The sequence below is a fragment of the Eulemur rufifrons genome, chromosome 8 (genome assembly GCF_041146395.1).
Source record: "Eulemur rufifrons isolate Redbay chromosome 8, OSU_ERuf_1, whole genome shotgun sequence".
NCBI lineage: Eukaryota > Metazoa > Chordata > Mammalia > Primates > Lemuridae > Eulemur > Eulemur rufifrons.
Window position 1 is genome coordinate 34,935,325 of NC_090990.1, and position 26,869 is coordinate 34,962,193.

General features: G+C 50.2%; 1 protein-coding gene across 1 annotated transcript in view; it reads right to left on the reverse strand.

The window, feature by feature from the left end:
• TRABD2B (TraB domain containing 2B) overlaps window positions 1-26,629 on the reverse strand; it is a 216,987-nt gene extending 190,358 nt beyond the window's left edge. Inside the window, exons 1-2 of the mRNA XM_069477899.1 lie at window positions 26,528-26,629; window positions 23,878-24,438 (exon numbers count right to left, since the gene is read on the reverse strand). Of these exons, the coding sequence (XP_069334000.1) occupies window positions 23,878-24,438; window positions 26,528-26,629 (663 nt within the window). The remainder of the gene's footprint in view (window positions 1-23,877; window positions 24,439-26,527) is intronic.
• Between the last annotated feature and the right edge of the window lie 240 nt (window positions 26,630-26,869).

The following is a 26,869-nucleotide window of genomic DNA, read 5'->3' on the forward strand; positions in this document are numbered from 1 at the left end:
TTAGGCATGAGCTGCCACAAAGGGACAATAACTCTTAGTTGTCTTGGCAGCTGGTAAAAGTACAGCTAATGTCAAACAGTGGTTAACCCAAAGTCATTCATCTTGGGTTCAAGAACACAGGATCACACCCGAGTGTGCACATGTGACATACACACACAAATACACACACTGCAAGACAACACACACCTCTGAATCAGCTCGCCCACTCCCCACGTATGAGCCCCCTGCACGGAAGCTCCAGCAACAGGGCAGTGAGGGGTCATAGGCTGCCCTGGGACTTCAGAGCCTCTTCACCCCGTTTTACTCCTGTTTCCACGGCACACATTACTTTCCAACCTACTGTTTTATTTACCTGTTATGTTTATTATTTGCTGCCTGTCTGTCCCCACTAGAACGTAAGCCACACAAGGGCCCTGAACATGGTTATGTTTTAGAGTTGCAATCTCAGTACCCAGGATACTCCCCGCCACAGAGCAGGTGCTCAGTAATAATTCGTCGAATGAATGATAAATGTCTGGCCGGCTGATCCTGTAGCCCGAGGAAAGGTATCAGTCCTGGCAAGCACATGCCACCCTAGGTGTCTCCTGTGCCCATCATTAGGTCATTACAGCCCACGTCCCAGTAAGTCCAGGGTCACTCTCAACCCAAGATTTCATGCAGCCACTACCATTAGCCCCTCGTTAGCAGAGGAAATGGGCTCTGCTTACTGTTTGTGGCCCAGGCTATTATCAGGGAGCCTGAGGGTTTTGTTTGTTTGTTTGTTTTTCTTTCCCAAGTGAATCCACAGGCAGGGATTTAACTGTCTCCTGACCTGAGGCCACTGCAAATAAATGCTCACAGGGTGTATCTGCGCATGTAGGCAGGGGCTCCGGGATGCATCCACCCCATACCAGGTAGGACCTGGACTTGGGGCTTGATCTTCAACTCTCCGAGCCCTAACTACTCTTCAACTTTCTTTAAGCATTCACATTCAGTCTCTCCCACATGCCATCTCCCAGGACCTTCACAGCTTGCAGGGGGGATGAAACCACCTTTCACAGGGGCTCAGTCAAGCAGTGGCTCACTCAGGGTCACAAGCCACCAAGGGGCAGAGCTGGGATTTGAACCTAGGCCTTTCAGTGGCCATTTCACAGGTGAGGAAACAGGCTGGGAGAGGTCCGTGATGTGCCAAAGGGACTCCATGCACTGCTCTAGCAGTTCTCAGTGTTTCCCCACACCCGGCCCAGGGACTGGCCCACAGCAGATGAATGAATGAAGGTATGGACACAAAGCCTAAAAAGACTGGACAGCTTGGCCAAAAACGAAAGGTCAAACAATCAGAATGGACAAACCTAGTGGCCCTTGCAGAATCAGCCTTGGGGTTCAGTGGGAGGACGAGTAACACTGTCCTGGTCCCAGGTGAAGCCAGCAAAGATGATGGTCTTCCTGACACATCCTCATGACCAAGAGAAGAGAGTGTCCCCCGCCCCTTGAGACTACTCCTTCCCAGCTCCCAACTTCCACCTCCCCCACCATTCCTCACTCTCACATTCCAGCCTGACCTCCTTGTCCATGGCCCCTTTTCCAAAATGAATGCAGAAGGATCCTATGGATCTCTCTTTGAACTCTGTCTAGACCCAATCCCAGATTCAAGCACTTATTCATTTTAAGAGCTTAGCAAGCACTGGTGAAGGAATGAATGGGTAAACAGGTGAATTATCAGAGACTTCTATTGTCTAAGTCCTCATTGTCAAGCATCCAGACAATGCTGCTATACATTTATTCATTCAACAAATATTTATGAAGCACCTATTATATAAGGTATGGTGCTAGGCTCTGGAAAATGGCAGAAAGCAAAAAATAGCAGCTTTCCAATAGGTCTTTTCACCTTTAATCCCCTCTTCATTTTAACCATTTTGCATTTATTTTAAAATTTACCCTTCAATGGCCGGGTTTGGATCTCATCCCTCCTGTACTCAACAACTTTCAACGCCTCCCACTCCCACTCCTCCCATGTCTATTGGAAAATGGCTGAATTCCTTACACTGACATTTAAAAGACCTTCTAAGATGTAGCTGAAAATCTATACTCCCAGCCTCATCTCCTGTCCCTCACTCCCGCTTTCCCTCCATTACATATGTTATGGTCCGGCCCCTGCCTGAGACACCCCTTCTCATCTGTACCACTCAGTACTGCGTATTACAAACCACCCCAAGCCTCTGTGACTTAAAGCAATGACCGCTTATTCTCACTTGCATGTCTGTGGGTCAGCTGGGGGTTGGCTGACCGGGGTTGGGCTTGGCTGGGCTCAAGCTGCGTGTCCATCTGGGCTTGGCTCTGCATGGTGGGCTGAGCTCACGTCTGCTGGGTTCACTCTGGGGCCTGGGCTGAAGGGGCAGCAACTACACAGGGGACTCTCTTCCTGTGGCGATGGCAGAGGGACAAGAAGGTGAGCCCAACTAAGCAAGCATATCTAAGGCTCTGCTGGCTCTGTCTGCTAATGTCTCATCAACCAAAGCAAGTCACGTGACAGAGCCCAAAGTCAAGGAGCAAGAAGTATGCTTTGCCCACTGTGAAGCCACAGCAAGTCAGTAGTCAAACCCTACATCACTGGAGGCTGGGGGAAAGGAGAGGTAGGGAGTGAGTATTTTTGAACGATAATCTAATCTAGTGAAATTCAGTAGTACGGTAAGAGAAGTCAGGCTTGGAAGTGGAAGGGTTGGGTTTGTCATGGCTATACATCCTATTTCCGAGAGGCCCAGATACAGTATACTCCCCAAATACTTCATTCATTCAATACACATGCACTAAGAACCTACTATGTGTAGAAATACCACGCCAGACCCTGAGCCAGCCTGGTGAACAAGACAGGCACGCCCCTGCTCTCCTGGTGGTGTGAATGAAGCTCTTAGCCCTCTGAGCATCAGCTCTCTCAGTACATGGGAAACCTTATAATACGTGAAAAAAACCCCGGGAAGCTGGCCTTGGGCATGGTTATAAGTGGAGAAAGGCTTATTTCCTTGGAAAACATCTCTCACCAATCTGAATCCTTAAAACAATTACCAAGCAATTAAAGTCCCATCCCATCAATAAGAATTCATCCAGGGCCACCTTGTGCCAGGTAGGCCTACCCAGCCCAAACTCCCTGCCCTCCCAGGCACTCCATTCTAGCAGGAAGACAGGTGTGTTCTTCCTGCCTTCCCTGACACAGCACCCAGCCCAGCGCCATGCCCTTTCTTGCTCTTTCCTGGAAACAGACTCAAACACCGAGGTTTCCACCAAAGCCTTCCCATTCACCCAGAAAGAAAAATGCAGTTAATCAAAGCAATCTGCTCTTTTCTTTCCATTCCCACCACCCTTCCCACCCCAACCCCAGACTGAAACCTCCCTACGTGATTAAATGTTATAATAAGGATTTGGCACATTTACCTTGTCAAACATTGTGCTATTGTGGTATCTCATGGGGCACACATAGATGAAAGAGCCGACAGTGAGACTGACTATCAGAGAAACCAACGAGAAAAGGAAGCAGCAAAACCTCAAGATAAGTCCATAACCTCTAATCACACAAAGACGGGGCCAAGCATGTAACTGTGCTTTCCGGCAAAAATAACACAAATTAAGTAGCTACAAAAATTATTGTGATTGTTAGCAGTATCATTATTATTATCATAAATTAAATACTGGCTAAAAACTCAAGTCTTTCTTCAGGATCTGGTTTCTTCCAGTTTTCTTGTGCGTGGGCTACATCTGGCGGTGGTCCCCACTGCCCATGGGAGCCCTGAGCTCCTCATTCTGGCATTGGTGGCCCTCCAGGCAGAGGTATCTGCCTACCTTTTTTTTTTTTTTTTTTTTTGAGACAAAGAGTCTCCCTCTGTTGTCCGGGCTAGAGAGCCGTGGTGTCAGCCTAGCTCACAATAACCTCAAACTGCTGGGCTCAAGCAATCCTCCTGCCTCAGCCTCCCGAGTAGCTTGGATTACAGGAGTAAGCCACACGCCCAGCCCTAATTTTCAATGACTCACTCATTCAACAACTTGCTTTTCATTGCTGTTATGAACTGAATTTTGTGCCCCCCACCCAAATCCGTATGTTGAAGTCCTGACCCCCAGGTGATGGTATTAGGAGGTGGGGCCTTTGGAAGGCAATTAGGTCATGAGGGAGCAGCCCCTGGGAATGGGATTCATGCTCTTATAAAAGAGACTCCAGAAAGCTAACTAGCCCTCTTTCCTCCATGTGGGGACCCAACCAGAAGACAGTAGTCTGCAACCTGGAAGAAGGCCCTCACCAAACCCTGACCATGGTGGCACCTGTTCTTAGACTTGCAGCCTCTGGAACTGTGGGGAAAAATTTTTGTTGTTTATAAGCCACCCAGTCTATGGTATTGTGTTACAGCAACCCAAACTAAGACAAGCACCTATTTTTGATCCCCATGCTTGTCAGTAAGCCACAAATTTATCTCTTCAACCCTTTTTTTTTTCTCTAATCCCCTAAAAGAAACCCTGGCCACCTGGCCCAGTCCCCTCAATGCCCTTCGGATTCACAGTTCTGTTTCCTTCTCCTCTAGGAACCACATGGAAGCCCTCCCTGGTGCCTGCAGGTGTCTCTGAGGACGTGTGCTTTCTCTCCTGTGGGCAACTGCATATACACAGCCACTAATCACACACAGACGGGACACGCTCCACACACACGCCACTTGCCTCGTGTATGCCTTATCTGCCCACCTGAGCAGGGGTCAGGGCCCATGCCTGAGACAGCATTGCACAGCAGCTGGTGTTCCATAAATACTTGTTGGCAGGCTTAAATCAACACAAACTAGTGTATGCTTACTTAGTGGCTGCGGGGATAGGAGAAAATAAATTCCTGTGGGCTGGACACTAGGAGAGATGCCCTGCTCGGTGCGTGGCATGTAGGTCTGCGCCCAGCAGGGGCAGTCCCAGTAGCCAGGCCCCCGGGCGACTGGGATGTCTTTGCACCCAGGATCCCTGCCACGGACATTCGACGTGTGCATCTCCTACGTCAAGAGTGTGGATTGCTGAGGGAAAAGGAGGCATTTGAATCAACAAAAAGGATATTGTTCTAATCTTTCCAGGTATACGATGCAACTCAAAGATGCTGCTGACGATGTTGCCAACAAACAGGATTCCGGCAGAACTTTTCCAATGAACCATGTGGTATTGGTACTTTTACCTTCTGTACTTGCTCCTCCTCCAGCCTCCCCTAATTTCAGTAAATGGCACCACCAAAGACCAAAGTGTGCAAGTGCCACAAGCACCCATCAGATGCGTTGTCAGCTCCACCTCCAAAAGGGAGTCAAACCCACCTCACTGCTCCCCCAGGTCAACCCGCCCTCACACCCCCTGGACTCCTCCAACAGTGTGCACACTGGCCTCCTAGCTTTTTCCACGCTGGCCTCCAGGACAGCCCATCCTGTATACCACAGCCAAAGTGATCTTTTACATAAAAAAGTAAATTAAATCTCCCCCTGCTTCAAACCAATGGCATCCATTGTGGGAATAAAATCCAAGCCCCTTTCTGTGATCTGTAGGCCCAAGGAGCTCTCACCCAGCTCCTCTCTGCTCCATCTCCTGACTCTGTCCAGTGCATGCCTGGCTCAGTTACATCCTTTCTGTCCCTTAAAAGGGCCTCAGGGCCTTGGCAAGTGCTGTTCCTTCTGCCCAGAACGCACTTTCTTCAGGTGTCCTTGGCCGGCTCCTCCTTACCTCTCTGGATTCAGTTCTAAAAGTCCCTTCTCCCAAAAGCCCAGGGAAACCAAGCAGCGCCCCCTTGCACCCCGGTCCCTCTCTGGCTCACGGCTTTTTGTTTTTCATTGTACCTCTATCATACCCTAACATTACTTGTTCATGCATTGTTATATCGTCACTAGAATGAAAGTTCCCTGCAGGGAAAGAATCTTTTCTGTTTCACTCACCACTACATTTTCAGCATCTGTAACAGTGCCCAGCGCAGACTGAGCATCCAAAACACATGTTTTACGAGGCAACACAACTCCCCACTCCTTAGGAATGGGCCGCTCATAGCGACTTCTTTCCAAAGTGTACAGAATGCAAAGACGGAGGGAACAAAGGGTCACTTCATAGTGAAGCAACCTGGCAAACACTACTTCATCCAGGTGACCAAGGTTAATAATGAACAGAGATAGGTCACGTTGACAGTATGTACCCTTGATATCATGGGATGAGAAGAGCACTTTACCTCTGTGGTCTTCCCCCAAAACACACATAGCTCCAGTCTAATCGTAAGAAAAACATCAGATAAATCCCTACTGAGGGACGAACGTCTGACCGGTGCTGTTCAAAACCATCAAGGTCATCAAAAACAAGGACAGTCTGTAAAACTATCATAGCCAAGAGGAGTCTAAGGAGGGAAGACCATTACATATGGTACAGTATCTGGATAAGACCCTTGATTGTGACAAATGTATGATATTAACATAAGACGCTAATAGGAGGGGCAACTAGATGTGGGGAATTCTTTCTATCATCTTCTCAATAATTCTGTAAATCAAAAACTGTTCTAAAATCTAATGTTTATTTAAAAAACACATTTGTTAGGTGAAAGAATGGGCAGCAATAAACACTGCACAGATCTCTTCATGTCTTTTTGTAAGAATTTCCTGAGCACAGACTCCAGCGTGATACTGGAAAACAGACTGATTCTTGACGTCTCTGGGTCCTACTGTTCGCATCCTACTTTGCACACTGGAAACACTGGAAAGGCACACGTCAGCCACCCCAACTGAACCACCAGTGATTCAAAATGAGGAGAGCTTGGGTCAATGGCAAAAATAACAAATCCTGCCGGCGTGGAAGACGCATCAAGTTTCCTCACCGCTCTCAAGTGCATCCAGCCACACGCACAGCTGAGCGCCTACTGCACACCCAAGCCTGCGCCTGTCCTAAATGGGCAAACACAAAGCTAGTCAAATACAAGACTGTTACAAGGGGTCAAATGGTGCAGTACAGGCTGCAAACAGCACAGATGTTCCGAGACAACACATCGTGGGAGCTGGGGCAGTCAAGGAAGCCTTCCTGCAGGAAGGGTCAGGCTGGACCTGGAATAGGAAATAGGATGGCCCACAGTCCAGAATCAACCACAGGGAGTAGTGTGATTAGAGCTGCGGAGTCCCCTAAAGGGGTAACAGAAGAGGAAGTTGGGAAGTTGAGCTGGGGCCAGACCAGAAAAGGCCTTCCAGACCTTTAAGCTCCCTGCTTCGTCCTTCCTTTTTATATGTTATCTGCATCCTTGTCCCATCTCCCCTACCCAGCTGTAAGCCTCCTGCCTCACCTCTGCCTGTTCTATAAGGTCCCGAACATAGTAACAGCTCAAGGCAACATCTGGTGAATGAATGAAAGGAAGAGAGAATTAATAAGTGGATTATAATCTGAGAAGCCAGGATTTTAGCCCTTACACACTGGGAGGCCTGCAAGGTTTGGAGAAAAAAATCAGGATCAAAATGACATTTCTTTCCCTGTCTCCCCACCCCCTCCCTCTGCTTTGCTTCCCTTCAGCATTTACCCCTCTGACTTCTTTCTAATCATTATGCACGTGTTTTACGTCTGCCACCTCTCAGTCATTCAGCAAACATTAACTGATTACCTGCTATGCGCCTGGCCTGTTCTGGGTGCTAAGAACATAGATGACACAGACAAAAATCTCCACTCTCATGGAGCTGACACTGTAGTGACAGGGGAAGAGAAATAAGTAAGAAAATCTACAGAATACAACAGGCAGCAGGTGCCGTGGAAGAAAAACGCAGGAAAGAAGGACAGTAAATTCAAGGGAGAGATTTGCAATTTTAAATAGGGTGGTCTGGGGAAACCACCTTTGAGTACCTGAAGGAGGTAAGGGCAGGAAATTTTTTGTGTTCACAGCCACATGCTTAGCACCTAGAGCAGTATCTGGCATGCAGCAAGCACAGAAGAATGAATGAGTGAGTGAGTGAGGGTGTGGGGAAGCTTAATCCATTGTTTTAATTAAACTTTTTATTTTAAGATAACCATAGATTCACAGGCAATTATGAGAAACAATACCCTTCACCCAGTTCCCCTCAATGGTAACGTCTTACATAACTATAGTACACTATCAAAACCAGGAAATTGATGTTGATAACAATCCACTCACGTGATTCAGGTTTCACCAGTTTTACACGCAGTCATTGACGCATGTGTGTGCATGGTGTATTTAGTTCCATGTAATTTTAAGGGTTAATCTATTCTTAATAGGAAAGTTAGGAGGCCACGTGAAGGGTCTGGGGCTGAAGGAGAGTGGGGTGGAGCAAACCACCCGCCACTGAGCAGGCTGGGCACTTTCACACGCTTGAGCTCCATCTGCTCTCGCAACCATCCTAAGCAGACAGGTATTCTTATCCCCACTTTACAGATGTGAAAACTGAGGTGCTCAAAGAAGAAACTTGCTGGAAGTCATACAGTTGGCAGCCAGAGAAACCAGAATCCCAAACCTAGGACTGCCTAGCTCCTTCCCTGGGGCTCTTTCCTGAACACAAGAATGGTCTAGATGAAGAAACACAGCAAGCAGAAACCAAGAAGGGGGACAGGCTCCAGGAGATGCTGAAGGGGAGAGGAAATGAGGGGAAGTTGCTAAGGATGCCTCTGGGATTCTGAGTTAGGCAGAACAGAAGGACCATTCACAGGAAGAGGAAATGACAGCTAGAGGGTTCTAAAGTAGAAGAGAAGGGAGATGTCCTGGTTTGGTCCTGATTGTATGTGTGATATGTGCCTCATTTGTATAAGGGTGGGAATGGCCATCTCATTCCATTCACCACTGCTATGATCTGAATGTCTACAATTGGTGGACACTCACAAAATTGCCTCCCAAATTGTGTCCCCCTCCAAAATCCATATGTTGAAACTTAATCCTCAGTGTGATGGTAATAGGAGCTGGGCCTTTGGGAGGTGATTAGGTCATGACGGTGAAGCCCTCACAAATGGGATTAGTCTTCTTCTAAGGCACTGAAAAGACCAGAGTTCTCTCCTTCCGCCATGCAAAGACAGAGTGAAAAGGCACCATCTATGCACCAGAAAGCTGGCCCTCACCAGACACTGAATCTGCTAGTACCTTGATCTTGGACTTCCCAGCCTCCAGAACTGTGAGAAACAAATTTCTGTTATTTACAACCTACCCAATTTATAGTATTTTGTTACAGCAGCATGAACAGACTAAGACAACCACCTAGGATTGCTCTAAGACCAAGGAGAGATGAGGAGGTAGCCCTTTGCAAAGCAAATGTGCTAGACTAGCTGCCAAAACCAGAAACAAGGCAACCCAACAAAGGCTCAGACTGCCTGCGGTATCCTGACTCGAATGACTGGCTGGCTTTCCCAAAGATGAAAACGCAGAATTTAGGTCAGCACACACAGAGAATCTCGCTTTGTTTACATGAGACAGAGAGTGTGTGTTCCTATTAAATGCCTTTGAATCCCAGCGATGATGAGAGACCCAAGGCTGTTTATGGCTTTGAATATTTACTTTTCTCATATACAAATCAGCTCGGGTGCCGTCAGAGCTGATGCCACCTCACATTGCAGTCCTCTGACGTCCCAGCTCCTCCCCAGGGCCCCACACATGGTTTGAATTTATTGGTTTTAGCAGCTTTCATTTATATTGTGTGAGGATCACGGAATGACCAGCAAACAGAAGCTCTGATTCGTGCCCTGGAAAAAACACAGACGCGTAAGGAAGAAAGTTGTGGGGAAGAGCTGGGAAGATTCCTCCAATCCAAAGAGAAGCAGCTCCTACCCATAGGGTGGCCCAGTCAAAGGTCTTAGGACCCCTTTGGTAATGAAGGATTAGTGAGATACCATGGTCCCAAAGAGGTGGTCAGAGCACAAGGGTGAGAAGGGTCTCAGTGGTCACAGTCACCCAAAGCCAGAACACCGGGGGGCTGCAGTGGGAAATGCAGGTGGCTGCCTAGATGCTTGAGCTCCTGGAACCAAACACCTAGAAACCTGGGAACAATGGGGGCGGGGTTTGAGGACTCTTGTGTTCCACCCGGCTACTCAGGCCACGATGCAAAGGTATGGCTGATAATTTTACAGCCGCACACAGAATCCTTGAGTGTGTACTTGAAGCCAGGCCCCAGGGAAACCCAGATTCATTAGATGAGGTTGCTGCCCTCAAAGAACTTTAATCTAATGGAGGATACAGATGTGTTAACATATAAAAGACAATAAAATTTAAAATGCCACTTTCCGATGAGGTCAGAGCCAGCTTAGAAAGTGGCTTTGCAGCAGCAGGGCTGCGGTTTATGGTTTACCAACCAATCTCACACCCACGAAGGGGCGCAGAAAGGGGAGGGCCCTGCCCTGGCTCACGCTGCTGGACTCCCAAACCAGTACTCTCACTACTTACAGACCAAAGATCCTCCCATCCCCCACTTCTGCTGGGGGAGCATCCAGGAACCACCTGTCTCACTCTACCCCCACTTTGAACAGCTAGAATCCTCTGCCATCAAATAAGTCACACAAAATGCAGTTATGTCAGAAATGGTGGTCAGGGTCTTAGGCTCCTGCACAAAATGCCTTGTAATATATAACTACTCTGGTCTCATTTGGCTGCCAGACCACTTTTCCAATCTAGTTTCTAAGAGAAAATGCGTCCCTGAGTTCCTGTTCCAGAAGCTGGGACTCCCATTTCCCTGGCTCAGCAGTGGGAGCTTCTGGACCCGACAAGGAGAAGACTCTCCCAGGGCAGCTCCAGTCCCAAGCCGAGAAGCTGGAGAGGGTACAGGCAAGCCTGGGCGACGTGTTCCAGTTTGACCAACAAAGGAATGAATGAGTGAGCCACGTATTAACCAGAAGAAATTCTGAATTGCAGAACACACGCGTGGGGGACAATGGCCCCCCAGTGCAGCCAGGATCAAGCCCAAGCTTCTTACCATGACTTGTGAGGCTTCGATGGTGTAGCCCTGTGTGCCCTATGGCAATTGCCCAGTCTCCCCACACCTCCCGCCAGTGCTCTCCCCACGTGAGTAGTGTGAATAATGACGTCCTCCCAGTCTGCATCGACGGCACCATCAGCATCCCCCCTACGTGTGCCCCTGTGAACCCGAAGAACACCCCAGGTGTTCTTCAATACTGAGCTCAGATGGCGTTACACTAAAGCCAAGCCAGGTACCCGTAAGGAGGGAGGCCTGTCTACTGTATACAATTCAGATCTGCAACAGCAAAGAGAACTGGACAGCAAGGACGCAGGCTCATCCAGCTGGCAGCATCCACAGGACCTCCAGGTGACCCGAGGCCCTGCAAAGCCCCAGCTGCCAGGGGGATGGGGGCCTCAGAAGTCAGTGCTCAACAGCACCACAGTGGACTGGATGATAGGAACTGACATTCTGTCCAGGTACTATGGCAAACTGAGCAGGGATTCCTCAGGTCTGGGGACTTGGGGGTGGCCCTCCATGACATTTCCCCACTCCCGCTCCCACACTAGAGAGCTCTGCAGAGAAGCATCCCAGCCATCCAGACAGGTGCTCTTAACAAATTTGCCACCTGTACGTCTGTTGGGCCCCCAGCCGGCCCTGCCATCCCTTCACCTGCCAAGGTCAGCTTCTGCTCTCAACTCCCAGCACAGTCTCTCTCCTTACAGCCCCTCCCCAGCCTAGCTCCTGGCAAACAGACTACCTCATCCTCTGCTTTCTCAGGAGGAAACCCCAGAATTCTCTCAATTCCCTGTCCCTGTCCCCTCCCAACTCATTACCTTTCACACCTCCAGTCTCAGAAGAGGAGCTATTCCACTAGCTCTTCCATCTCCTCTGGGTCACATCTCCTCTTTTCATTAGATGCAGAGAGGTTGAGAGCACAGGCTCTGCAGCCAGACTTTCTTGCTTTAAACTCCAGATCCTCTACCCATTGGCTGTGTGACCCCAGGCAAGTGAACTACTCCCCTGGGCCTCGAATGTACCTGAGAGACTGTTGTGAGGATGAAGTGGGGCAGTGCCCACAAAGGACTCAAAATCACTCTTGGTACTGCAGTGAGGTACCTCTCTTGGGTCTCTTTCACCCCTCCCTTCCCCAGCAGCTTCCCCCCGGAACCTGGAACTGAGCCTGGCACGATGGTAGTTCTCAGCAGTGTTTGGCAAACAAATGAATGAATAAACGCATAGATGAACAGTTTAACAATAACTAATTCAGTTCACTAAGTGTTTACAGGGTATTTCTGTTTGGGAGAGGAAATCCATAGGCACACCTAATATCACTCAGAGCACAGAGCACTTGATGACTAATAAAGTCCTTCCTAGGCTTTATCTCATTCCATTCTCCCAATAAATCCGAGTTTCTGCTACTAACATCCAACCTATCTGAGTAGTGGAGGAAAAGGACACTTCCAGAAGAGTGAGCCCCCGGTCACAGACCACACCCGTGGCAGAGCTGGGCCTCAATCCCGGGTATCCAGCCTCAACTTTTCAATGCCCCTTTTTGTGTGTCCCCACTCCAGGGAACAGGGGGAGATCACAGGGAAGCTGAGCCCATTATGCATACGGTCAGATATCACACTCTGCAGACGGTCAGAACATATGACGGTGGTCTGGGTGGTCAGACCACAGAGTTCCAGTCAAGCCAACCAGCAACCCACCCCGGCTGTGGATGGTGCTCAGTGTGTGGGAAATTAGGGATCAAGAACCATCTTTTTGTACCGGATGGGCTTCACCTCAAGACACAGCCATTGTAGAAATGGGCCAACAATGATAATTAAAATGACCACTACTTAGGCCACCACAGCTAAATTCCTTACCTCTTACCAGTGTGCCAGGCACTCAGCTATGTGGCTTGTGTGCATTACCTCATCTACACCTCACAACAACCCAGGGGCGAAATACCACTGTGAGCCCCCTTTTTTCAGATCTGGAAACAGATGCTCAGTCATCCAGACACCCAGCCAAAGTGGAGGAGCTGGATTTCTAACCCCAGTTCAGTTTCTTTCTTAAGGTATCAAAAGATCTAAGTAGAAATCCGGCTCCATCATTTTGCACAAAGTGCTTAGCCTCAATTTCCTCAAAATAGGGAAAATAATGCTTACCTTTCAGGATTGTTTTAGGAATTTACTGTGATAAACCCAAGGCACAGCACATAATAGGCACTAAATAACAACAGCTCTCTTGGGGGCTGGAAAGCAGAGGGAAAGAATAAGGCCCAAGGAAGGAGGGGTAGAAAGGCTTTTTTTCCATGCCCTCCACATTTTCCCCATTCTGGCACTCCTGGTAACAGTCCCCTAGGAGCTGCCCTTTCCACTTCCATCCCCAGGGCCCCAAATCCTATTCAACCTGCTAGGTCCCTTTCAAAGCCATCTCCATCAAAAAGCCAGCATTCCTTTCTCACCACCCTCTCCCAAAACTGGGGGGATGGAAGCAAAACAAAATAAAATTACCTGCAAAACCACCAGCAGGCCTCAGCATGCGGGTTCTCTAGTGCAGGGTCAACTAAATGTCACAGTCAAGGTCAAGCACAATGACAGAACATTGTTAACCATGGATGTCCCAAAGTGCCTCAGTTTACCCATCCACAGTATCCTAGCCCCAATACAGAGCCTGTGCTCTGCATAATCCAGTGGATGCTACAGCCACCCAGCTAGAGACAGGGGGCCAATAGGAGTCTGAACACCTGGCAGTCTGAGTGACCAGGAGCAAATCCAGTCCCCTTCAGAGCTCAGTAACTATACTAGCAAAAAAAAAAAAAAAAAAAAAGAAAGAAAGAAAAGAAAACAAACATACAAAAAAACCCGAGAGGCCAGGAAATGGGTGTAGCCCCCTTCTTGGTGTCCTCATGGAGGACCAGAGAAAAGCCTCTGGAAATTGCAAAGCTAAATGCAAATGGTTGGAATAATCATTGGCAATTAGGCTTTTGTCTCTTCACAAACTCAAGGCCAAGCAGCTCAGGAGTGAACTAAAGCTAAAAGATGAGCTATACAGATTTCCAAAAGGCTTTCTCCGCCTATATCTTTCTCTCTAAAAGGGACTTTCAAATGGGACCCAAGGCTTAAATTACTAAGGGCCCTGGAGGCACATTAAGCCCCCGGAGATAACACTGGCCAGGAAACTTTAAATAACCTTAACAGGGAGGAAGGAGGTAAATCCTTTAAACAGAAGACGAGAGGGAAGAGGAAAAAAAAAAAAGGCCTGGCCTTTTATCTTTGCACCGTGGCTCCCGGGACAGAGCTGGCCAGGCAGCGCAGACGCGTCTCCTCCTCTCCTCCGGAGGTGCCTGCCTGCCTGGCCCCGCCGGTGTCGCCGCGGCCGCCTGGCCAAGGATCCGCGGCCGCCCGGCCACAGCAATGTTAGGAAACGTGCACTTGTGCGCGTGGAAGCCGGTCCAGAAAGGCGGACCCTCGGCCCCGCGGCCAAGCGCGCCGCGCACGAAGCGAGACGCGACACGGGCACCTCGGGCATGCCTGTGCGCACCGCCCACAGGAGCGTCGCGCTGAGCCGGAGGTGGGCAGACACCAGCAGGCGGCCTCCTCAGCCGGGACTCTCTCCAGCCGCAGTCCACGCAGCGAGGGGCCAAGCTGAACCGCAGACAACCCCCAGAAGCACCACCTACACTCTGGCCTCCAGGCTGGGCCCTCCAGCCTCCTGAGCCTACAACTCTGCAGCCTTTCTAGCTTTTTACCCCTTCCGATCTGGCTTCACCTGGGCTTCCTCCAGGAAGCCTTCCTGGATCTCCTGGAGGCTGAGGAAACTGTACTCCCACAACACACCACATGACCTGCCACAGCGCCCCTCACCCCGCTGCATGGTAAGATGTATGCCCGTCCCCCCCACTACCCAGGAAGCAAGCACCTGGGCAACAGCATTATCACCCTTGCTCACTTTGCCATCTCCAGCACATACCCTGTGTCTGGCACACAGCAGGAACTAAAAAACATTTCTTGAAAAATTATATAATGATATTTTAAAAATGAAACAACTATGAGCTAGTATTTACTGGGCATTCGTATGTCTGGCATTGTACTATGGGACATTACATTAATCCTCACAGCAATCCTATTAAGTTGACATGAGGAAACTGAGGCAGAGGCAGGTTTGTAACTCTCCTGAGGTTACTTATACTCCTGATAAGTGCACTGAATCTGGGCACTGAAGGAGCCACTGCAGGCCGATGCCAAGAGGCTTTCCAGTGGAGCAGATTCCTCGACTGAGTGTGCGCGACGATGTGTCAATGTATTTAAACACTGACTTTTGGTCCCAGAGGTAGAATCAGATCAGGATGTTCCTCTGAATAAGGGAGGTGGGAGGCAGCTTTACGCAGAGAACACAGGCTCACAGGGTAAGAGCAAACAGAAAGTAAATTTTAATGCTTCCTGCTGCCCTTTCTGACCCAATGTGAAGAAAAGGGAGAATCCCAGGAATGAAAGGTGACAAGGTCTCAGCAACTGTGGCAGGGAATACTTGCACTGCCTGCAGGGGAGGGGACAGTGGTCAGGTGCTGATCTGAAAGCCCTAGATTCCCCCAAGGAAACCACCTGGCCTAAGTCGGGCCGGAGAACCTAGCAGCAGGTGCAAATGCAGAGACTGCACTTGTCCTAAGGCCCTCGGCTGTCCCTCAAAGATGGCCCCAAGGCCCAGACCTTGAGGGGCCTAGTCTGATGGCCTCCTGGCTCTTTCCCGGGGTAGCCAGGCATTCACTGTGGCCCAAGTACAGTTCACACACCAGTCCCTTCAACACACAGTGCTAAAAGCCAATCATATTGTTGCATCTAAACTCAAACCACTGAGTTATGATCAAGTGGTATCAGCCCACAGGGGACAGTCCAATCTGATGACCATGGACAAAAGTCTTGTTACAAAGTGGTATTTGTTTGAAAAGCCCAAGCTTTTAACATGCACAGTCCTCAGGGACCCTTACCAATCCAGAGGAGCAAGAATTAGCCAGACGATAAAAACTAGGAAGGGGCTCTCGGGGAGAAAGAACAGCATAAATGCATGGAGGCATGACCATCATCGTATGTGAGACAGAGGGAGGGAGAAATCGTACAGCCCAGCATCACTGGAGCCCAAAAACCAAGATAGCTAGTGAAGGATAAAATTAAGCATTTTAAAATGAAAATAGTGGGGGCTGTTGGAGTACGCCTAGAGAGGATCACATGTGTTCTGCGTAGTAAAGAAGAGAAAAAAGGAGACCTTTGTTTGCAAGTAACAGATGAAAAAGAGAAAACAACGAAATATGCCAGGATGGAGAGTAATAAATCCAACAGGGACCTGTGGATGTTATAAAGTCCTGACCAAATGGTCCAGCAACAGTACTAAACAGAACTGAACGTGTCTCAGGTGGAAAGTCTAAGAGGTTTCTTTGAATACAGAGGCCAAGACATGGACCCTTTTTAGCATCCAGAATTGCCAACACCCCAACCACAGAATACACCACAAAGCCCTAACTTCAGAACTGGAGCACATTCAGCCTAATTTTGTAATCAGTTGTGAGCACATTTTGAGCTAGGTTTGAATCAGGAAAGAAAAGACTGCCTAAGTAATAATGATAAAGTAAAATAATATGAGTGCTGAAAGAATGTCATAAAATGCCATAAAGAATTCCACGGAGGGAAAAAATATAAGTGGCTGGGTCGTTTATGAAAGCTTTTGACCAAGTCTTCCTGAGTAGATTGGACCTGGGAGCATTCTAGGAAGACTTCCTGAAGGAGGTACAGCTTTGAGCTGAGCCTTGAAAAATCTCAGGATTCAGAAATAGAATAGAAAAGAAGGAAATTCCTCGAGAGGGAGGGGGCCTAGTACAAGCAACAGTGTTTCCAAGCTTGGGGCAACAGTTTGGTGTTCCAGCGGATATACTGCACAGATTTAACAGCCTGCGGATCCTGGAGGAGCTCGGCGAGACGGCTTGGCAGCCGCTTAGCAGAGCTGAAGGCTGGGCCACCGGCTGCCTGTGGATTAAGTGGGCGGACAGAGAGCCAGTGATGGGAGATAAAAGGGAGTGAAGTGGATAATATTTAGAAGCAAACTCGAGGGGAAACGAACGTCAGCAGCTCGGCTGGCAGGCTGCGGCGCTTGCCGGCATTCTTCAGTTTCCTCCCTAGGAAAGCTGCATTACCAGGCGACCTCTTCCTGGCTTTGAGAGATGTCCAAATGGGAACTATTAACAAAGGCACGCTCCCATTTTTATCTCCGTCAGAAAGTGCTTTGCCGGTCAGGCTTTCTTCCTCTGGCCTGGGATTGGAGGGCGGGTTGGGGGAAGGAGATCAGACATCGCGTTTGCAGATGGGGCTTCTTAGGAGTTCTTGAGAATTGGCCCTTCCAACTCTAAGATATTAGAAGTCTGTGTCTATGAGCTGAAAATTCTTCAAAGCGAAGAGGCTACGGTTGCATGACGTGAAGATTCTTCTAGTCCAAAAATGCCTCTGAGCCTGATGTTCTAAGATTTTGCCATTCTTAGACTCCTTGAGCCTCAGAGTTTGGGCTTATGGTTGAAGATTCTCTGAACCTGGAATTTTTCTTGCTGTGAACTTCTGATTCGGAGACTAGAATATTTCATGACATCTTGGTCACCTCTGGCTTTAGGGCCTCACTCTCCTTTGACAGAGGTGCCTAAGCCATCCTGTGCTCCTGCTTCGGAGATTTCCTCCCACATCCAGATAATATAGTCAATGTTAGGGTCTGAGGACCCAGGTCATAGAGAGGGGATGGACAGGGCTTGCCATGCCCGCAGGGGCTCTTCACAAACAGCCGCCTGGGACCAGAAAGAATCTGAATATACACCTGCTTAGGGATCACTGCTAGGGGGTTACCCGAGGGACGTCCATACCATGTGACAGACGTTTGCTGAGCAACTCCCAAACAGAGGGCTCTGCGTGGGAGACACAGTGGGGGTGGCAGGTGGCAGAAGCAGAGGGGGAAGGTGAGGCCTGTTTCTCAGTCCAGCTCCTGGGGTCACACAGCACACACAAGGCCAGCCCATGTTTAATCAGACTGAGGAGCTCTCTCTCTGTGAGTGACTATGGGAGAAGAGGTTTCAGCATGGTCTGAGGTCCTCCCGGGGTGCCCAGCTGCCCTGGGGGAGGGCTTGCTCCCTCCACTCTGAGGAGGGCACATAGATCTGACAAAGCCACAGGGCGGGGTCTAATGCTGTGGGCTCCAGAGCTGTCACAGAGGCTCAGACAGGGCTGGAGCACTCAAGAATAGCCATTCTTGGAGGACAGGAAATTAGAGAGTGGTTCTGAAAAGTGGGAGAGGACGAGAGGAAGAGAAAGGAAGAACAGGGTGTCTGTATGAAGTGTGGAGAACCAGGACACAGGAGAGACTAATACTCAGTTGCTCTGTGCCTCAGTTTCCACAGCTGCAAGATAGGACCAATAATATCCACCTCTCAAAGCAATGCACACTCGCAGGTAATGAACTCTCCACAGGCAAAACCTAGGCCATTGCCAGGTCTCTGTTCCCGATCCTGCACTGGCCTGACACAATGAGACACTCCGGTTGAATGTATGAGGAGGAGAGAGGACCCAGAGCTGGGCTGGGGCTCTCTGCTCTGCACATGGGCAGCAGGATTACCCACCAGAACCAACAGACTTCCAGACAAATGGGTGTCGGCAGTGGCTGCCAAAGATAAGCTTGCCAGCACCTCCCAAAGGCAGATAACCCAGGCTCAAAACCTCAGCGTGGGCTGGCTCAAGCCCGCCAAGATATGGGAGCTAGAGATAAGCATCACAGAAGTCAGAACTGGGCCGACACAGGAAATCGCCATGCCCAATGTTCTCATGGGACAAAGGGGACAACTTAGGCCAGGAGAGGACCAGCCCAAAGTCACAGGCAAGGTAGTAGTGGGGTCAGGATTAGAGCCCGCTTTCGATGTGAACTACCCAGGCTATGGTCTGAATGTATATGTCCTTCCAAACTTCACATGTTGAAACCTAACTGCCAACATGATAGTGTGAAGAGGTGGGGCCCCTGGGAGGTGATTAAGTCATAAGGGCTCTGCCTGCATGAGTGGGATTAGGTATTCCCCCTTCTGCCAAGTGAAGACACATAGAAGGTGCCATCTATGAAGAACAGGACCTCACCAGGCACCAAATCTGCAGGCATCTTGATCTTGGACGTCCCAGCCTCCAGAATAGTGAGCTATAAATTTTTGCTGTTTATGAATTACCCAGTATAAGGTATTTGGTTGTGGCAGCTCAAATAGATGATTTTGACATTTGATTACCTGATGATTGTGACGTTTTTGTGACCTTGTAGGAAAGCCTGGAGCTATTGAAGTTAAAGAAAGGGGCTCCTCACCATGGCTTACGCAACCTTTCTTCACATATTTATTCCTTCAATGGTCCTGGATGGTGGAAGGGAATTAGGGATGGTCATATCATGGTTTCTGACCATTCGCTCATTAATGCATTCGTTCTCCAAATATTTACTGAGCACTTGCCAATACCTGCTGGCCCCCCACGGTGAAGATATCGGAGCTCTGACTGTGGAGCAAGGAGACCTTTCTTTATTCACTGTGCAGGCTTACCCTGTATTAGGAGTAGGGGGATGTCTTCACAGTGGGCCCTCAGAAAGCTGGGGACACATTCTAAGGAGACAGCTGGCATCCAGAATGTCTTTGGGGACCCCTATTTTAGAATCATCTTCTGATCCAATTTATAAGCCAGGGAGAAAATCTGTTTCAGCACTTTTCAATATATTATCTCTCTCTCTCTCTCTCTCTCTCATTTTTTCAACAAGCAATGATGACCTACTCCCACTCCAACACACACACACACACACACACACGCACACACTTCACCAGAAATGTCACCTATTAAAATCAATTCCTCTTTCAGATGCTTGAAAAGCACAGGCTTTGGCAATGGACACACCTGAGTTTGAATCCTGAGTCCACTTGACCTGTCTGTGTAATCACAGCCAAATGACTTAACCTTTTTAAGTCTCAATTTATTATCTTTAAAATAGATACAATAATAAACCTTGTAGCATCTCCATAAGGATTAGAGGTAATGCACTTAGGAGGTCTAATGCAGCACCCTGTACAGAGACAAAGCTCAATAAATGGTTTTTGTGGTTTCTAACTCCCTAGCGAGGGGCTTGTAGAATTTGGCAGGCATGTCCTAATGTTCCGGAGCTACACACGCTGGATGGGTAATGCCAGTGTGTTTACTTTGTTAAAACACAGCAAAGTACAGAATGGCAGGGTCCTTGTCCACAGAATTTCAAGGTCTTCTCTTCCAGCGCCTCCACCATACAGGGGGTGGGTGGGGAAAGACTTAGGCCCCCTAGAGGAAGAAGTAGCACCAGCCGGTACCAGTCCCTGGAGGTGGCAGGCAGAGCTGATAGAAATCTGCAGGTCCCAAGCCTGGCATAAGATCTGGACTCAAAGCTCAGGCATCCCCAGGTCCCCAAGAGCAGGGGCTCACCACCACCTCCTAATGCTCCAGCTTTACTGTGTTTAACACGGAAGAACAGTGGATACAGCTGCTGGGAGGGCTGTTTCCCACGTAGCCTTCCTCTTCCTCCGCCCCGGAGCTGGCCAAGCACAGAGCCAACACACAGGTACTCATTTCACCCTCTCAGCAACCTCCCACAGGTAGTATCTTCTCACGGCCTCACAAACCCAGCTCAACTTTAAAAGGCTGGTAACTACTGCCCCACTGGATAGATGGGGACACCAAGTCTTGCCTAAGATTACATACAGGTTGTTGGTTTTAGTCTCAGCGCTGGGACTCAAATCTGTAAGCAAATCTCCTATCTCCAGCCCACTATGCTGAGCTACCCGCCACACATCAGGAAAACCTTCACAGGAAGCGCCTTCTCCACACCCACTCCAGCCTCACAGCCAAAGGAAATAATTTCTCTACAAGTACAAATTTTCCAAGAAATATATTTGTAAGACCTCAAGTCCTAGAGGGGAGACAGAAACAAAAGAAAGAACTCAGGGAAGAATGACAGGAGGAGAACAGATTCCTTGACAGGAGGAAGTCTAGAGAAGCAGTATGGGGTGGCAGAGAGAGTGCATCCTTCTTATACAATCAGGCAGGCTGGCTCTGTTCCTTCTCAGCCATGTGACCTAGGGCAAGTCATTGGACCTTTCTGGGTACCCACCTTAGAAGCCATGGGGTTGCTATGAGAATTCAACGAAATGGGAAAGCACGTGGAGCCACCTGTAGGGTGCCTGGCATGTGGCACTGATTAGAACCGTCCTATGGAGTGTCAGGGCTGGAAAGGGCTTGACAGATGACCTAATCCCCGGGTCCCATTTCACAGACAGAGAAAACAGGGCCCAGGGAGAGAGGAATTGACTTGCCCAAGGTCACCTGGCAAAGTCAGGCTGATGTTGGGTCTAGCACCCTCAGTTTATGTTGAAATCAAAGATCAAAACCTAACAATGGAGCTGATCTTCTAAGCTGTACATGGGGGAGAGAAGCTTTTTCAGGGGTTCCTTCAGCCCATGGAGTCCCAAAACTTAAGCTTGCTTTCTACACTTAACAAGCAAAAATGTGATATTTCTGCCTAGGAAAAAAATATATAAAAATTTTTTAAACACCAACATTAAAACTAAAATCCCAGGCCTTAACAAAACACTCTTTTAAGCCTTATTTTTCCCACCTTCTTTTCTCACTGCCCCCCCCCAAATATTTTGCAATAACAGTAATGCTGTGAGGAAAGAAAAAATAAAAATCTGATGCACTTAACAGATATTTCAGTACAATAATGCATCACAGATGTTCATATCAAACTGTGCACGCGTGCATGCAGTTTTACTGAGGAGGCTATTGCATTTCTGACTTTGGGTTTCGGGATCCCTAACAACCCCATCTGCCCAGGCTCCAGAATCCTACCTTTTCCAGTTAGTCCAAGGCTGCCCAGGGGGAAGGAGGAGAGATTTCATCACCTCCCTCCAAAATGATAACAGGACAAATTGGCGTGGTCGGACACTCTGGCAGGTGGTGAAGGGTGTGTAGATTAGGGAACTGAGAGGAGTCCTGTTTTCTTTTGTTCGAGACTTGCTGTCTGCAGCCCTTCTGAGGAGCTGGACCCAAGAACAATTTGAAGAGCGGGCCCAGGCTGGTGACGGGCTGGGTGCATTTTTGAAACAGAGATTGGAGTCTGTTTGATCTTCAAACATGGGCTTTGGGGACTGTCAGCAGCCTCCTTGCCGGCCGATGAATGGCTCTCAGGAACTTTTCCTAAAACATAACCTCACACACTTTCCAGCAAATGTTTTCAACCTACCAAAGCCGTCATTTGGTTGAACAGCAGTGTTTCCAGACCCTGAAGAAAGATAGTTTTGTTGTTTTAAGGGAGACAGATTAAAGCCAGGGGCTGTTTAACCAGAGAGTTTGTGTGCTCCCTTCAGCCCTCGTCGGATTCCTCTGTGGTTGGTACAAAGAGGGTGTTGAGAGTAATAGTGGATTCCCCACCTCCCCAACCTAAAAAAGATATCGAGGCCAGACACAGGCCTCTGAGCAGAGAGGCCTCCCACAAACCTGCCTCCAAAATGAGATGGGCGTTGAGCACGGGGGCGCCCGACACAGATAATATCAGCTCCCGAGGCTGGCAAGGAAAAAGTCACTTCAGAGGGAGAAAGCCGCTATGTTCAGAGGAATCAACACTGGGCCAGAGAATACACAGGATTTTCCCCCATGGAGAAGGAGTCAGGCGTAGTCAGAACCCTGCGGGGCGTGACTAACTGCCCCAATATTCCTGCCACCGGGGCCCTCTGGGTAAGGACTCCACAATTATGGGAGAGCCAGCAGGAGAACCGACAAACCCGCCTTTCATTTGGCCGGCAAATCAATCTGGCTTCTTACCTCCCTGGGGACGATATTGCATTTCCCCTGGAAAAACAAAGGCCAGAGATCTCGGAAGGGGGATCGGTTTCTGCTGCTGTTTCCCTGGTGAAGAGCTTGCAACATCTCAGGAACAGCAAGCAGGTCTGATTCCACTGGTAGGTTTTCTGGCCCAGTTTTACGGGGCTGTCTAACAGGGAGCACATCTCTGGGCCACGCCTCACTTAGGGTATCAGCCCAAGTCCCATCTTGGGGTCTCCTTGCAAGAACCCCCATCCCAGGACTGACAGCCCCGTTCTCAAGGCACAGATGTGAACACATTGTTCCCATGGCCTCAGAGTTAGGTTTGGGGCCAGTGAGTAGCGAGTGACCTCTGCCCATGGAGACGGGGCTTTTAATGACATTTTGCTGGATCAGATCTCTGACAGCCAGAGACTTTAAACCTCTTAAGCCCCTCCCTTCTCCCTGCCCCGACTCCTGAGGTTCAGAAATCAGAACTGTCAACCTTTAAGCAAACACACTTCTCTGAAATTATTAACCCCAAAACTCTTCTGGCTGACTTTCTCCCAGCCTCCGGGAGGCAGTCCGAGGGTCGCCTGGAGCTCTGCACAGACCCAGGGAATCCGGCAGTGCTTAACCTTAAACAGCAAACCGGTGCTCCGTGGATGCCAGGCCCCGGGACCCCCTGTCAGCCCAGCCCCGGAGCCAGGCCTGCCTTTGCTTCCTCCACACACGCACGCCGCGGCCGCTGTGGCACTGTGCACACACACACCAGCTTCGCGACAGCCTCCAGGGCCTCCTCGGGAAGGCCAGATGCAAGCCAGCGCCTCCCTCTTTTTGTTTTTGATCACTCTGATGCTCTGAGGGAAATTCTTTCTGCTCAGGCAAGCACAGCAGGTGGGGAGTGTATATCCCCAACACATAACGCCGCTGAAATGAAAGCAAACACCCAAACTCTTATCCCAAATGCTAGCATACACTGGTTTTCCCACCAAAGCAACCAGAGTGCTGCCCCGCAGCCAAACAAACCTCTCCCCCGGGAAAGGACTTGGCTCTGGCTTCCCACTAGAGGAGGAAACACAGAAGAGGACCCAGGCGCCGAGGGGCTGGCGCTCCGGGCTGGGGCGCCGCGTGCCTACCTGGGAGAAGTTGAGCCCGTTGAGCGGGTGGCACTGCTCCTCCACGCGCTCCACAGCCCCTGTGCTCTTCTTCATCTTCTCAGCCTGCTGGGCCAGGTAGAGGTCCAGCACGGGCACGCCCCGGGAGCGCACGTCCGTCTCTGTGAGCGAGTTCACCATGAGCATCACCCACACGGGCCTCTTGCGCTCCCAGTTGCCCGCGATGGCGTTGAATAGGTAGTCGGCATAGAGCCCCTTGCCCCGCTGCGCAGGCGTCATCCACGAGGGCATCATCAGCTTCACGTAGTCCAGGTGGCGCTTCAGGCGCCAGTAGAGCTCTCGGGGCAGCACGTCCTGCAGGTTTTCTCCATGTGGCAACAGCTGGCAGCTGGCCAGCGCTGAGATGGTGTAGGGGTCTGTCAGGTCCAGCTCAAAGTAGACACGGGCGCTGGCCTGGAAGGCCGCCTTGGAGTTGTCTGGGATGAAGTCCCAGACGCGGGTGTAGGGGACGTGGATGGTGCCAAATAGGTAGGCCGGGGGGTCACGCCGAATAGTCCACAGGAAGGAGTTCAGGTCCCTCTGCTGCAGGGGGAGAGGAAAGGCAAGGCAGTGAGGCCGGAGGCAACAGGTAGAGCCAGGGTTGGCACAGAGGAGTTACAGGGGGATGTAATCACAGGAGACAGAGACCTACATGGGCCACGGAAGCTCACAGACCCACATTGAAATCCTAGCTTTGCCCTGTCTTAAATGTATGATCTTGAGCGAATGACTTCACTTCCCACAGACTCAGTTTCTTCATCTGTAAAATGAGAGTGAAAGCAGCTACCTCAAGGGTTGTTGGGAGGATTAAAAGACACAATGTAAGTATACCAAGCCCTCAGAGCAGTGCCAGGCACAGAGGAAGTCTGCAATGAAGGGAAGCTCTCATTATGATTAGCTTTCACTGCGAGTGCCAAGGACTGCCACACCACCTGAGAATATTCATGCTCGGCCAAGCCAAACCTTCACCGGTGGTGTTTCATGTGGAAGGTGGGGAAAGGGGGACCAAGAGTCCTGCTCTGGCAAGAAGGGAGGAAGTCATATAACTTTTAAATCCAACCATTAGGAGATACATGCCAAGAGCACTTTGAAAGCAGAACACCTATTAAAAATAGCATACCTATTTAAACAGCTACTTCCCATTCATCAGGGTGGATACAGTTTTCTTTTTGGAGGGCAGGTCTGAGGTGTCAGCGACTTCGCTCAGCCAGCTGAGACCATAGATGAGAAAGTGCTTTAAAGCCTTGCAAGGCCAAGTCCAGTCTCAGTATCTGGTTTGGGAGGCAAGGATCCCATTATAACTAGTCCCAAGAAATGTATATAGTCCGGGTGTTTTCCAGGCTCCTCCTCTAAAGTGTATACCTGGTCTCCAACCCCAGTTCTCTGTCATTTTCTATGACCTAAGCTCTGACTACGTGTGTGTGTGTGTGTGTGTGTGTGTTGGGGTGAAGGAGGGGCATACAGACAGGGCCGTTTGTCCAGATCCAGGCTAGGGCCAGGGGTAAGGGGCATGAGAAGGGAACTATCATTTCTCTTAGGCAAAGCCATTTTCCATCCAGAAAATCCCCTACAGTGCCCCCTCACCACTTGCAAGCTTTAGATCAACTCATAACATTTTTCTGCCTGCTTCTGGCACAAATGAAATGTATGTGTTAGCGTGGGTGGGTATGGGGGAACAGTACCTTACTTTACCAACAACCAAAAACTGTAAATCCCAGCGTACTGGAGATAGACTGAGCGCCTAGCCAGCCAACGAGCTCCCTGTTTCTGCACAACGCAGGCCACCTGAGGTGCACCTTCCCAAGGTCAACCAATTCCCTGCTAATAGGGCAGCACACCTCCAACAGCAGGACCCTATAGCACTGTTTCCTGGCCTCGGGGCCTCCAATTCAGGGTTACCATTAAAGCATTGATTTTCACATAGAGGGAAGGATACTGAGGGAAATCAAGGGATTCTTAGTTCTGGAAGGAAAATTGTAAGAACCAGTAATTAATTACTCGACCCCCAAGGAAATATTAGGCCAGCACATCCTGGCATTGCCATGTCCTCTCCTCTGAAATCCTCCCCCTTCTCACGAAATAGGGGCATTTTGGAGAGAGTAGGTGCCAGGGCCTGGGCTGCAGAGGGAGAGAGAAGCCCGAACCAGCACCAGGGAGAAAGTTCGCCCCAGGTCAGAGGGGAAGGGCAGGGAGAGAGAGGGGAGCCTGGGAGGGGGCAGAGGTGTGAACCGGAGAGCAAGAGGGCGGATGAAGTCGGAGAAGAGAAGGGCAAGGAATGGTAGGAGTGGGCAAGGCGACCACAAGGGTAAAGATGGGATAAAAGTGAGAAAGAAGAGAGTCAAGAAGGGGCACAGAGCGAGGAAGCGTCTGAGCAGGACCAAAAGTCAAGAGGAGAGCCCCAGAGCGGCAGCGAGTGAAGAAGGGACAGGAGAGAGGGAGTGCCCATCTCGGCGCAGGCTCCAGGCTGCAGCCGGGCAGGCAGAAACCAGGGAAGGGCGCCCGAGGCTGAGCCCAGTGGGCGTAGCGGAACGGGTGGGCTGCGGTGGGTGCGGAAGGCAGGACCCAGCCATCGTCCCCACGGGGCTGGAGTGCCCCGGCGGGCGGGAGAGTGGCGGGGCAGGCGCTCGCTCACCGATCCGGGCGGCCGGCACTGTCCTCCGTCCGGGGGCTGCGGGCGGGCGCGGGCGGTGGCGAGGAGGGCGGCGAGCAGCGGCCCCGCCAGGGCGGCGTGCATCCTGCCGGGGCCCGCGGGGCGCGGGGGACCCTCCTGGGCAGCTCCCCCTCAGCGGGGCGGGGAGCCCCCAGCTGGGCACGGAGTTTCCTCTGGAGCGCAGGGCTCCAGCCGCTGGATGCTGGAAGCCCTCTGGGGCGTGGCTGAATGTCCCTGCCGGACCTGGGGGTTTCTCTGGGGCGGGGCTCCGTCTGTTGGAAGAGGGGGACCCTCTAGGGCGGGGCGCCTCACCAAGGCGCTCAG